Raw genomic sequence first — 15,406 nt, forward strand, 5'->3', positions numbered from 1 at the left:
ATTAGGGGTTCGGGTTAGTGCATAACTCGTTAATAAAAATGCACGATTAGGGTAAAAGGCGCATTTTCAAAATTAGCAAACAGTTCAGAAAAGCAACCGTTTTTGAAGAAAAACATGTGTGATAAAACAAGAAGGAATGAACGATGAGGCGCGCCATCTATCATTCGACGAGTTTTGTAATTACAAACTGGGTATTTTCAATCACTTTTCTACACTAATCACCCTCATGAATTTATAATTAGAGTCTGATTTCATGCAAATGAGGGCATTGCATGATCTAAAGTGTGGGGAAGGGTTATAAATTCTCTCGGATTTATACTTGGCTTATTTTCTAAATATTGTGAAAATTTTAAAAAAAATTTCAACTAAATGAATTCAAAATCATGTTTATACATATTTATGACCGATAAAACTAGGTGTTAATACCGAAATTATTGTTACCTCGGAAAGGACATAAATTGAGAAACAACTAAAACGCTTGAATTTATTTATTAAGATAAAAAAAGACGAATGAAAAAAGCAAAGTGTGGGGAGAATGTACCAAGTTATTCAATTAAAAACTATCTATCACATGTTTCTGTAAAGTTTATTGCAGGTGCTTTTGTTTTGGACTAAATTGACTGTTTTACCTGCAATATTATAATAAAGATAAAAGAAAAGATGGATCTACACGATGAATCAATTCCATCATTAAAAGGAAGTAAAGTCTTTAAAAAAAAACGCGCTTCTTGATTTAGGTCATGAAGTTGTCATCCAGACCAGCTGTAGGTTGACGAAAAATCTAGAAAAGTCATCTCTAAAATCAGCAGGAAATTCACGGACCTCAGCATCAAACAGGGTCGCCAAGTGGTCAGACTTATCCTAACCATGAGAGGATCTGTCTCGTAAAATGGGGGGGGGGGGGTGCCGTGCAAATTAGCTTGATAAGACTAATGAATCAGATCCCCAGAAAGGATAATCTCCTTAAAAGATTAAAAATCAGCATTTAAGCCTGATATTACTCAATCCTTAAGATTGACTTTAAAGATTGAGAATTGCAAACTCATGGAATTCGATGATATCTAAACTCGAGCTTGAACGAGAAAATATTTTGATCAAATTAAAACCGATTTGTTTTTTGAAAACCCATTTTCAATGCGTTCATTATCATTGAATGTAAAATCCTAGAAATTCACCTGGAATTCATTAGGTCACCTGAACTAAATCGGGTGTCAACCGTAATAACGGTGGTTGCATAGCATGGTCGAAGACAGGACCTTGTGCCAGACCGAAGAAAAATTATAAGGGTGAGCTTTACTATTGCTCCTACCAAGGATAGTAATAACATCCGACACGTTTTTGGACCATAATCAAATGCATGTCATTAGACATTGCCGTAACAGTTGCTTGTTCAACGCTTTCCTTTACAACCGGACGGTAGTTTGCCGAAAGGTAATATACAGAGCAAGTATACTGGACGTGTTGCTTTCCTAATACAAGGTTAGCAAGTGGGTGACACAAAACCGTAAGTTTTGAGCTAAAATTTTAAAATCTGAAACCCACAAAACCCACAAAAATATTTTGCAAACACCGGTGAAGGGTTATTCCGGAAAACTTATCTAGGATAAAAGCTAGAATGAATTTTCAAAAAGATCAAATGTTTTCATAAAGATCCAATTTCCTTAAAGGATCTAAATTTTCATAGTCATGTGGGACTGTAAACCACATCGTTACTATCATTGTTTATACCGCCGTATCAAAATCACTGATGTATAAAGTGTGAGAATAAAAAAAAAAGTGATTCGAGTGAAGTGTGATTTAATTTCAAGTTCTGTATTGCTTGAGGACAAGCAACGTTCAAGTGTGGGGATATTTGATAGTGCTCCAAATGAATATATATTTTGTAGCAATATCCTCCCAATATGTAAATTATTTAGTTGTAATTGTCCTATTTTAAGTTGTAAGCGTTTATATTAAATAAGTGCAAAGACAAAAGGCGAAAACGAAGAATTGAAGACGCAAATGTCTAAAAAGCTCAAATGTACAAGATACAATCCAAGTGGTTCAATTTAATGATGAGAAACGACTAAAATTGACAAGAGTACAAGTTACGAAACGAAAAGCATGAAGATTAAAGAATTGGAGAAAAAGTGCCACTAAAGCTGAAAAAGTGCCACTAAAGCCATAGTGCACTCAAAAGTGCCACTAAAAAGTGAGTAAAAGACTCGCACGGATTTTGGAAGTTAAGGAACATAATTTTTGTGCAAAATTACAAATCGCGAAATGCAAAGTACAAGATATTAAATTATACGAAAGGACGTTCGAAAATCCGAAACCGGTACCCGAGCCAACTATCAACGCCCGACTCAACGGACCAAAAATTATGAGTCTACTATGCACAAGAATATAATATAATATATATATAATTATATAAATTATATATATATTATATATATTTATATATTATGTCAACAAAGAAGAAAACAAGCAAATGTGGCTGGATCCAGCTGGCCATGCGATCGCATGGCCTGGAAGGCAAAAAGCCATGCGATCGCATGGGGTCAAAATCCTGGCCACATCTATAAATAACCAACGAATTTGACGAGTAAAACACACACACACACACACACACACACACACACACACATATATATATATATATATATATATATATATATATATATATATATATATATATATATATATATATATATATATATCATACTCCTCTGTAATAATAATAAATATATATATATATATATATAATATATATATATAGTATAGGGTAGTTTTATATTAGATTAGTTTGGGTTATGTAAAGGTTATTTTACGGGTTTTAAAGTCGAAATTCTGTCCGTGTAACACTACGCGATAAATACTCAATGTAAGTTATGTTCTCCTTTGTAAATTAATGTCTCGTAGCTAAATTATTATTATGCTTATTTAAGACGAAGTAATCATGATGTTGGGCTAAAAATATTAAAATTGGGTAATTGGGCTTTGTACCATAATTGGGGTTTGGATAAAAGAACGACACTTGTGGAAATTAGACTATGGGCTATTAATGGGTTTTATATTTGTTTAACTAAATGATAGTTTGTTAATTTTAATATAAAGATTTACAATTGGACGTCCCTATAAATAACCAAATACACTCGATCGGACACGATGGGCGGGATATTTATATGTACGAATAATCGTTCATTTAACCGGATACGGGAATGGATTAATAGTCACTAGAATTATTAAAACAGGGGTGAAATTATGTACAAGGACACTTGGCATAATTGATAACAAAGTATTAAAACCTTGGGTTACACACAGTCGATATCCTGGTGTAATTATTAAACAAAGTATTAAGACCTTGTTACAGTTCGAATCCCCAATTAGTTGGAATATTTGACTTCGGGTATAAGGATAATTTGACGAGGACACTCGCACTTTATATTTATGACTGATGGACTGTTATGGACAAAAACCAGACGGATACATTAAATAATCCAGGACAAAGAACAATTAACCCATGGGAATAAATTAAAAATCAACACGTCAAACATCATGGTTATGGAAGTTTATATAAGCATAATTATTATATTGTTATTTATTTTACGCACTTTAATTATTGTCATTTATATTTATGCTTAAGTTTTAAAATCGACAAACCGGTCATTAAACGGTAAACCCCATTTTATATATTATTAATATAATATATTTTGTACAAATATAGTTAATTAAAATATAGTGTACAATAAGCCCGCTCCCTATGGAACGAACCGGACTTACTAAAAACTATACTACTCTACGATTAGGTACACTGCCTATAGTGTTGTAGCAAGGTTTAGGTATATCCCATCTGTAAATAAATAATAAATATCTTGTATAAAATTGTATCGCATTTAATAGTATTTCCTTGTAAAATTTAATAGTATTTTATACCCCTTAGCTTTAACATCAAAGAGTCGTGTAACATGGCACATGATGACGTTATGATCTGTGAATCATCACGTTCCATTAAAAACTCAGCATAACTTACTGTAATATAATCACGTTGATCAAGTGTCATTATATTATACTAACTCATGCTTCAGTTCCCAACACTACTTCAATAACATTCATAATTTAAGTTCAAACTTTTCAGAATTTAGAAACTAAAACAGTTTCCTTTCTGATGTAATACTGATATCGCGAAGAGGTAAATAATTTCAGATAAGAATAGTTATGAAAATATCTTCAGAAATATCGAGGATATTTATAATGAAAGATACGATGATATCTTAGAATTTCTAATATCGAAAGATGATAAAGAAGATTTGTCCGTAAAGGTTTAGAGTCAGGAGCAAGGTATTCGTTAATGACTTCAGCAGATACTGAATCATTTGGATTCTTTGAAGGCAAGTTTAGTCTTTGTGATTTGTCCACAGCGTACTTCATGGTTTACTCAATCTGTTTTCCAGTTCCAAACCTTCTCTTTTTCTGAGCTTTGCCAACACATTATTCTTTATCATCAAACTTTTGGCTGTTAAGGTCATTTACAGTTTTTACTACTTCATCAGCATTCAAAGTTATCATAACCGAATCGTCGGTTATCAATCCGAGGTGTTTTCAAAAGTTTGAAGGGTTTGCATGAAGATTGTAATTGTCAAGATACATATGATGTTCTAGAATTTTGAATGATACAAATATTTTTCTGGGTTTTAGGAATAGAAGTGATGTTCTAGCACAGTTTTGAAGTCAAAGTATGACATTTGAAAGAAGGGTTAAAGTTATAAATAGGTCATATACTTTCAGTTTTGTCCCAATGTAGGCTATATACCCCAAAAAATACCAATGTAGGTTATATACTCTTAAAAGTTGTATCGATGTACACAAATTTAACAAGTTACCTGTTGAACCGGTAAAGTTAATTATTTAACATTTTTTTGCATTTTATATGGCTACAAATAGGTCATATACTTTCAGTTTTGTTCTGATGTAGGCTATATACTTTCAGTTTTGTTCTTATGTAGGCTATATACTTTCAGTTTTGTTCCGATGTATCACCAACGTCATTCTCCACATAGGATTCGACGTCATTGTTTAGTTATTTACCCGATTAATAAGTTTTGTTCGTTCATATTAGTACACTTTATGAAAGTATATAGCCTACATTGGTATTTTTCGGGGTATATAGCCTACATTGGGACAAAAATGAAAGTATATGACCTATCTATGGCTTTAACCCTTGAAAGAATTAAGAATCTAAAAGTGATGTTTTCTGTTAAATCTTGGCTTGGATTCTAATTTTTCAAAATCAGAATATGTAATCAAATTTGGATGCGAATGGTTGTTTTGATTTCTAGGAAAGAATGTATATCTTTGTGAAAGTAGTGAGTATAGTTGATGATTTGCTGAATCAGAAACGAAGAATGTAACATATTAATTGTGAATTTATATATCTTTCGGGTATTACCTACCCTTTAAAAGTTTCACAAGTAATATTTTGTACCAGAGAATTTTATTACAGTCTTTATGAAAATATATGTATGTATATTTTCTTCAGATGTAATACAGATTTAATGAGTTAATATCATATTAAGCTCATTTGATTTTCGGCTGGATTAGAAATGAATAATCTCTAAAACATTAAAGATTTCATAATCTTCGCGGAGTATTTCACTAATGTAATCAATACTTCGTTATTCAGTTTTATTGATATTTCCTAAGTGAATCATGTTGGTGCTTATGGAACTCTTGCTAACTTCGCAAGGTACGAATGATGTTTTCTGGAAAGTTTCAAGTACATCGAAAATGAAAGTGTAAAATCAAACATGTATCTGAATAATACACTTGATTTATTATGAAATGGAATCTATTAAGTCGAAGCAGAGATTATAGTTAACGATTGTTAAGTCATTAACGAAGGATGTACATCATAGCATATTAATAACATGAACTAACCGAGTAGTTAAGATTCACACGTAATAGCTTAGTACGAAAAGATTTATTTTGATCTCAAAATTCATATATATATATATAAAATATACATATAATTTCTTCAGAGGGAATGAGTTAATACTTTATAACTCGTTGATACGATATACGCGTTGTTGATTAGTAATGATGTTTGCGGTAATTATGGATCTGGCGGAGCTTGTGATGTTGTAGATGCTGCTGATGCTGACGATGCTGACGGTGCTGGTGATGCTGACGGTACTGTTGATGCTGCTGATAAAACAGATCTAGCTTGTAAATCGTGCACCATTCCGATCAGGGTTTTATTTCATCATTTCTATTCGCTCACTCATCTGGTTTACAATTAGAGCTAGAATAAGTAATCTCTAAAACTTTTAGAAACTACATATTCTCTGCAGAATATTTCTTCGATCAATACTTCATCGTTTGTTGTTGTTGGTATTCCTTGGTATCTTTGGTGCGTATGACGTTGATGTTCGAGGTACAAATTGTGTTGTTGAGGTGTGGGATGCGGATGTTTTTGTTGTTGGTGGTAATGATACTGTTGGTGTTGATGATGATGGTACTGTTGATGCCGGTGATGCTACTGGTGCTTGTAATCTTTGCACCATAATCTCTGCAGAACATGAAGCTCGTTGACTTCTTCTACTACACTGGGATGATTGGCGGTTTGGACGAGCGGATGAATAAGATCCAGAATTTGAGATAGTATATAATCATGACGAGATACTCTGGAGATGAGAGAGAAAATGGTATTACGAACAGGTTCGCCAGTAAGTGCTTCATGTTCTTCACCAAGAGGGGAATGTGGTGGATGGAAGAGATCACCTTTTTCTTGTCTTCAATGACTAAGTAGGCTATGAACCCATCCCTAATTCATCCAGAATAGGTGATGGCTGATTGGTTGATCCATTCCGGTTACACTGTCTTCGGAGTTCAGGTGAATATCCATATCGGAATAGCTGTCGGAGTTTAAGGAATTTGAACTAGATACGGGATCCATCTTATATAATTAGAGAGATGATTTTTCATATGAAATAGATTATAGAATTTAGATTGGTACTCTTCAATACATAATTTACATATGTATATATAATACCAAAATTCCATAAATCACGGAGGAATTTTCGGAATATGTCAAGCAAAGTTTACAGTAATAGATATGCTAAGATATGAATTCGTCTGTACACTATGTATGCAATAAATGCAAGAAACGTGTATAGGTTTAAGAATGATAAGCATGTAATTTCTGTCAAGAAATGATAAGTAAAACTCGGTAAAAACAGATACGGTCATAGTCCAGACTCACTAATGCATCATAACAATTACCAGTTAAACACACTAATGCAAATTCTGGTTCCCTATGACCTCAAGCTCTGATACCAACTGTGATGACCCGTCCAAATCCATTTGGACAAATACATCATTCATCGATTTCACAGTGAGGTACTGACCTCTACATGATATGTTTTGTAAACATTGCATTCTTTTGAAAAGACACACCATAATTGAATATCATATTCCAAGGTTTTTGACGTTTGATGATTTCTACATATAGACAATCACCGTAAATAATAGTTTACAATACTACATCCGTTGATAATGCATTCCAAATAAGATACATGGTAATGATTTTGTGAATGCAACGTTTTCTTGAATAAAGCATGTATGGCTCCATGCACATAGCTTGTATAACGTATAAGCAAACAGCGAAAGACTTCTAGGAACCTGAGAATAAACATGCTTAAAAGTGTCAACACAAAGGTTGGTGAGTTCATAGTTTTAATGTTGCGCATAATCTGTATATAAAGGTGGATCACAAGATTTCAGTTGTTTCATTCAGAAACGTTTATCAAAATATTCTACAAGATTGAGCACCCTGGTAACTAAGCTTTAACGTCTATATAATAAGTAACCCTGTTTTAATATACATGCAACCAACATGTACAATACACGTAAACCAACGTGTACTAACCTCAAATAGCATACGTCTGTTTTATAGTTCAGGCTAGGGTTTTTATACCTGGAACAGATGGGGATGTCAAGCCCTATGGATCCATATACAACTACTCGCGCGCACCAGTTCTTATAACTGGCAGTTACTAGTTACCAAAGCTAAGGGATTTTTGGTTCAAACTCAGTGTAGAATTTAGTATGTACTTGTATCCATTGCGTTTAAAATAAAGTGCATGTATTCTCGGCCCAAAAATATAGATTGCAAAAGCAATTAAAAAGGGATCTATAAACTCACCTTAGCCGCACATAAGGTCATTCACCGAAATGTGACCGAAACTCGGAATGCAAAATAACCGTAGATCTCAACCTAGAGAACATATGTTGGTCAATACATGTCTAACAAGCTAGGTCGGGTCATAGTGTATCACAATCCTAATGCTCGAGACCGACATGCAAAAGTTAACAAAAGTAATCTCAATAGTCAACCTGACCCAATATGATCTTTAAATCTATACATGTTTATTATCATAGTATAAGTCTTGATAATTGAACGAATTTATAGTTTACCAAACTCAAAATATTATTTATTTCCGGAGCTATATCATATTTGAATTATCATGACAATCAAAAATATTTTATTATTTCACATAGCTTTCCAATACTTGTAAAATCAGATTATAGTGTTTATAAAGCTTTAAAACATGATAAGACAGTCAACTTTGATAATTGTTCAATAAAACGAGACGTGCTTTATATAGAAATTCATTTACTCAATTAGTAATATTTGAAAATCCAAATTATCAATCTCATAGACAAGTTGTTTAAATATTAATTTACAGTTTCAAACACAATTTCAATTAACGTCAACCATAATTCAGTTGACCGTGTCTTTTAATTCGTTCATCTAAACTATTCGATATCTAAATGGAAAGTTATTGATTTTTCGTCAGCTTTCCAATGACATGCATATCATATACCTTATCTCAGTAGCATGTTTATTAAACTCATGATCTATCATAAACTATTTAACGACGAAAGTAAGCATACAAGCATGCATAATTCTATATACTCGAGCATTAGTCAGGGATACACTATTAATATATAAAACTTAAGTTATGAGTGCTCACGTATCAATATTGTGATTCAATATTGCAAGAAAGTACGTAGACGCAACGAAGATGATAAACACTAGATTGACCTCACGAGCATACCCCCGAACCATACCCATAACCTCCATAGCTATAACCCATAATTTTCTTAGCTCTATCCTTCTCAAAAACCCATTTTGAAAACATGCAAGCAGAACCTCGTCGTAGTAGTACTAATAATAATAATATTACTAATACTAATATTAATAAGATTAATAATATTATTAATCTTTAATAATAATAATATAAATAATATATAATATAAATATAAACAACAGAGGGAGTAATTATATCAGTGTATGTGTGTGTGTTCTCGAGCCAAAATGTCGAATTTATATATGTGGTCAGGAATCTCACCCTATGCGATCGCATGGGAAATGTGAGGGGAAACCATGCGATCGCATGGCCCCTAGTTCTAGCTCATGATCGTTTGTTGTTTAGCTTGTTGACATATTATTATATAATATATATAATATATATAATATATTTAATTTATATTAATTAATTATATGTTATATTATATTCACGTGCATAGTTGACTTGTAATTTTTGGTCTGATGACTCGTACGTTTACGCTCGACTAATGTCTCAGTTTCGGTTTCTCGAATGCTTTTTCGTACGCTTAGAAAACTAGTACATTTCGTTACGCGACGTGTACCTTTATCAAAAATTAAACTTAATCATTGATAAACTATGTCACTTGAAGTGTAGCTTTAATCCATTAAGTGTTTTGGTTATTTGCTTCTATAAATCACCGTCTCGTAGTATATACATATACATATATACATTATTTTAAATCAGAACGTTTTATCTCAAGGTTAATATTATATTTTATCATTTTATAAAATATATATATACCTATATATATATATATATATATATATATATATATATATATATATATATATATATATATATATATATATATATATATATATATATATATATATATATATATTCATTAGGAAATATAAATTTACATATATTAGAGATATTTATTTAATAATATAATATTTAGTTTTTCAAATACTAAATATATTTCAAAGTATAATTTTAGGTCGTTTACATAATAGAGATTATTATATCATATTACGTTTTCATTTTAAAATTTAACTAAGTATAGTTCATTTACGCTTATTCTAACATCTTAATGTACTAATTGACATATCTAAATATTAATCGAATCAATAAGCGAGCGTTACAATCGTTTACTTAATTAATTTGAAATTATATATATATTTAATATAATACTCGTTGTGAGTTATTTAAATATCTAATTCTAATAATTAATGTTATAACTTATTGTATATATTGAAATTAAGTTATTCAAACAAAACATTTTAATAATTAAATTCTATTGAATCGAAAAACATTTCCACACGTTTGAAACTAAAACAATTGAATATTATGAACTTTAGCTTTCCACTAACTTTTGTCTAACTCTCGTTAGTTGACACATTTGTTCTTACTTATAAATCACATTACTATTTATTCCGAATACCGTTAAAAAGAGACGATTTCTCAAATTAATGTGGACCTCGTAACAGAGACCCGTAATCATATCACAATGTATTTGATAATTCAATCATTTGATATTATCTTTTAACTTGGATAGTTTAATATATCTAATAGATATGAAAACCAATAAGTTTAATGTTTGATATCATACACGAAATACTTTGTTAATGTTTTCAATTAGCATTTATATATATATATGTATATATATATATATATGTATATATATATATATATATATATATATATATATATATATATATATATATATATATATATATATATATATATATATATATATATATATATATGTATTCGTGAATCGTCGAGAACAGTCAAAGGGTAAATGAATACATGAACATAGTTCAAAAGTTTTGAGATTTCAACATTACAGACTTTGCTTATCGTGTCGGAAACATTAAATCATTTAAAGATAAAGTTTAAATTTGGTCAAAAATTTCCGGGTTGTCACAGTCCTGCTTTTTAAATCATCTTTTATCTCTAATAACGCGCTAAAAGTCATGTTTTTAACCTCGTTATACTACCCATTTAGAACACGTTATCGAATAAAAAATTCAAAAATTACATTTTCTTGGCTTATTGTGTAGATCTCGTAAAAGTGAGTCCAACGACGCAAGAATCGAATAAAATGGACTTATAACGAAAAAACCAGAGCCAAACCAGTTAATGATCGAAAAACACACTCCAGAACAAGCATTCTGAGGGAGAAAACCGACCAATACCCCCAAAAGGTACCGGGACCGACACCTTGGTAGGGTGTCGGGACCGGCCGGTATACATGCGAAACATCTCGGGACCGACACCAAGCATGGGTGTCGGGACCGATTGGGGGAGAAAAACCGAAGTGCCTAGCCCCTCAGTACCGAGCCAAGCACGATAACCGACACCAAGCATGGTAAGTTGTTAAAAGTGAATTCTTAGTGCTAAGTTTTGTTCTTGGTTGTTGTATCCGTGTCTGTAGAATTTTATGGTCGCGCACGTTCTGTTTGCTTCTAGTTATGGTTAATATAGTCGTTTGTCCCGTATTATTATACTTTGTAAAGTTTGTTGTTGGGTTTGGTTAGCTGAAGCTCGGTATACATAGTTTAGTTCGTTTTCACCGTTTTTTTAGGTACGAGCCTCATCGAAAACGTTTTCTCGTTCTATATAAATTTTCTTTAGTTTTGCGGAAAAAAGGTCTAAGAATAATGAATAATTAAACTGTAGCGAGAGAATATGATCTGGATTAGTGAAAAGCAATGGTATATAATAGTAAAAAGGAAAGATTTTGACACAAAAAAGACTAAACGAGTGAATTTTTTCACGAAAAGACAATAGCAGTGAAATTTTTTTAACCAAGTATGTAGCAAACCTTTTTTGCTTCCCATGTGAAATGTGAAAAAACAAAAAAAGAAAAAACAAACCCACTTGTTGTCTCTCTTTTTGACCCTAAAAAAACAAACAACCAACTTCAGATCTACTTCAATTCAATTATGCATCATCTTCTATATCTTCTTTACTTTATCAACTTCACTTATCAATTTCAATTCGGGTAGTCTACCAGATCCGACTTCTCTCAAATGGGTGCATCCGAATCCGTTCCATTAGCAGAGGACGATGATGAAGAAACAGAACACCACCAACAACAACTCCAAAACCAACACCAACAACAATCACACAACCATCATCATGATGTTGACTTACTAAACGATTTAAACGAAAGTTTAATGAAAAAAATGGTAGAACAAGAACCAGAGTTACTACCCTGTCACGCATCAGCCTCACCGTTATCACCACAACCGTCATCATTTGGTACACCAAGATTACCGCCGTCAATTAAAGTGTGGGACCCATGTAATGTTTTATCTCCCCCGCCGCCGTCGGGGCAGTTTACCAACCGGAGTTATTCCGATCATCATTTGTTGTTAATGGATGATGATAGAGGTGTAACAACTGAAGTTTATTTGATATGTGAAGGTGAATGTCAGTTAAATTTAAGGCCTGATTTAGTTGGTGGTAGATGTCCTGAAGCTGTTTTAACTGCTAATGGAAAAAGACAAATTAGAGCATTGGCTGTGTTTTTGAAATCTCAAGGTGTTCGGTTTAATTCGGTTTATTCTTCGCCGTTGGATCGAGCTCGATCTACGGCTCTTCCGATTTGTCAGGTAATTAATTGTTTTTACCTTTGTTTGATATGCAAGTTATGTTCATACTAGATCCTAAAATTATGATTTGATATCAGAGCCTTATATTAGAAAATAGATGATGCAGATTGACGTTAATTACGCTTGATATATACTGTAGTAAAATGTAAACACTTTTGACAAAATCATGCGTAATTATAGTCAATCAGAACCGTCCATTTTTTGAATCGAAGTTCCTTTTTTTTGGCATTCTATATCCTCTGGTATCGGACGACGCCCTTACCAGATGGCTGTTCGCATCCTACCTTCTATATCTGAAGTAGTTTAATGAGCCGGCACTTTATGTTTATTTGAAGTAGTTTAAAATGTAAAGGTCTTGTTGGAGTATCAATAAGTTAAGGTTGAAAGGTTCAAAATACAAAGATTTTTGCATGTGTGTGATCACCGGAGGTTTATTCAGGGGCGGATGCAGTTCATTACAACTGGTAGCACGGCAGTGAAACAGGCCATCCAGCGGATTATTTTTGGGCTTTTATATAGTAAGACCATTGGATAATGTGATTTTTTTCGAGTGACATTATTGAATAGTGTAATTTTTTTGAGTTTTTATTTAGTAACGCCCGTGACTATAATTCCTAGATCTACCATTGGTTTTATTACGAGTAGTATGGTTGATTCTACTAATGAATTTCTTAAGATTGTATTAGTATGGAATGGTGCATTTTACAATTATTGTATTAATTGTGTGACGAAAGTCCGAAACATAGAAGCAGATGAAAACTTGAAATATGGTGTATCTTGCGCTAGGTTATTGCAGAACAGTTAGATGTTACAAAAGGTATAAGTGATTTTGACAATTTTAACTTTAACGTAAATCGAGTTTATGTCTTGGGTGTGGGATTGTGGTTTAACAACCCTGTTGCTAAAAGAACTTGTTCATTATCCATGGGCCAGTGCTCAACACGCTTTTGTTACTTTGAAGATCTTGACTTAGGTTTGTGTTGTTGAGTTGGAAAGAACATTTTTCTGATCTTCTCGAGTTGTAGAGGAAAACACTTTACGGAGTGCAAACTGTACAATTATGTTCTTTCCATGTTAGTTTTGGTCAGACACATATTTAGGTGACTAAAGTATTTTTAAAGAGCTCTTGTTTTCGTGTGTATTAAAATCTTTCCATATTGAGTACTAGAGGGTTGGAGAGAATTTAATATCACTAATTTATCGGGCTCCTCTTCTTTCACATCCGAATCACGTCATTTTAGCTCCGAAAAAAATAGGTGAGAAGTACATGTAATAAGTGTCTCCCTGAAGACACGCATAAATTAATAGCGAATGAATATGAAATGTTTGCTGGATTTGGAAAACCATTAATGAAACTTGGATCCCAACCACCTTGTTTCGTTCTTAGTTACTCTCTTTAAATCGTTTAGCTTTCACATGTCAAAAGTTTCTTAGTACTAGTAACGTGTTAAATGATTAAAGTTCGTCGTTTGAAATATCAGAGAAAATTTGATTAATATTTTTTTCTTGTCCATATTTTTTTCTGGAACAGCAAACACACACCCTTTTAGTCTACGACGGGACTCGAACTCACAACCTTAAGGTTGATGAGTTCCGTTGATACCGCTAGGTCAGAAGCCCTTTTTTACCGTCTATAATAACTTTATTGGTTTGTTTCCAGGAGATGAATTTTTCAGAGCATTTGATACAATCATCAGATGCGTTACAAGAAATGAGTCACGGACTATGGGAAGGCTGCGTACGTTCTGATGTATACACACCCGAAATATTAACCTTAACCGAACGACTCCAACCCGATTTCAGTCCACCTTCAGGAGAATCGCTCCGCCAAGTCGAATTCCGGATGCTCCAATTCCTAAACGGAGCACTCGTTTCTTTGCCGGATAAGCTCCAATCGACTTTTTCTCCTACAGTTGATATAAATCCTTCATGGGATTTACTCCCAAAACCAAAACAAATATTCGGAAGAAAAAAATCTGGAAAAAGCCGGTTACAAATGGTGACAACAACAGGAGACCATGAAGCAGACGACGAAATGTCTCCGCGGGACCCACCTTACATGAATGGCAGAGCGAACAACAACCATTGTTTTGTGGCAACTTCTTGTGTAGGTGTGTTTAGTCACGCGACCCCTATAAAATGTCTTTTGACAGGTGTACTTGGGTGCAGCCCGATAATGGTGAACAAGATGTGCATCGAAGATTCGTCTGTGACGGTGTTGCAACATTCTTGGAAAACGGGTTGGCAGATTAAAAGATTGAATGATACTTCTCATCTTAGACTTATGTAGTAGCTTATATGATTCTTTTAATTGTGTAACATGATATGAAACATTTAAATTTAATATTATGGTTGGTTTGTTGTATACTTTCATATTTTGATTACATGTAATATGATTAATTTGAGTCACGGAAACAATTTCCTGGATTCAAAGATCATGAACTTGTATACCCCACAATTATATGAAACCATAATCATAATTTTGGCTATATTGAGAACTGCAATTGCTTATTTTAACAACTTATATTTTATTTATATTTATAAAGTGACAAATCATTAGCTTATTTGAAATATGTTTTTATTACTCCAGTCTTAAGGATAAACTTGTGGTGTTGATCTATCAAATAATTTGTTTCAAATAAACGTCGTCAAGCTATTTTTTAGCATACCAAGCATTTTTTTTATTAGTAC

General features: G+C 32.6%; 1 protein-coding gene across 1 annotated transcript; it reads left to right on the forward strand.

Annotated features, from left to right (window-relative positions):
* Positions 1-12,003: 12,003 nt before the first annotated feature.
* On the forward strand, positions 12,004-15,124 carry LOC139861449 (uncharacterized). The gene is made up of 2 exons (XM_071849840.1): positions 12,004-12,715; positions 14,376-15,124. Exons 1-2 carry the CDS (start codon positions 12,131-12,133, stop codon positions 15,003-15,005), a joined length of 1,215 nt encoding a protein of 404 aa, XP_071705941.1. The 5' UTR covers positions 12,004-12,130; the 3' UTR covers positions 15,006-15,124.
* The last annotated feature ends 282 nt before the right edge of the window (positions 15,125-15,406 follow it).

Source organism: Rutidosis leptorrhynchoides, chromosome 8, assembly GCF_046630445.1.
Source record: "Rutidosis leptorrhynchoides isolate AG116_Rl617_1_P2 chromosome 8, CSIRO_AGI_Rlap_v1, whole genome shotgun sequence".
In the NCBI taxonomy this organism is placed as follows: domain Eukaryota; kingdom Viridiplantae; phylum Streptophyta; class Magnoliopsida; order Asterales; family Asteraceae; genus Rutidosis; species Rutidosis leptorrhynchoides.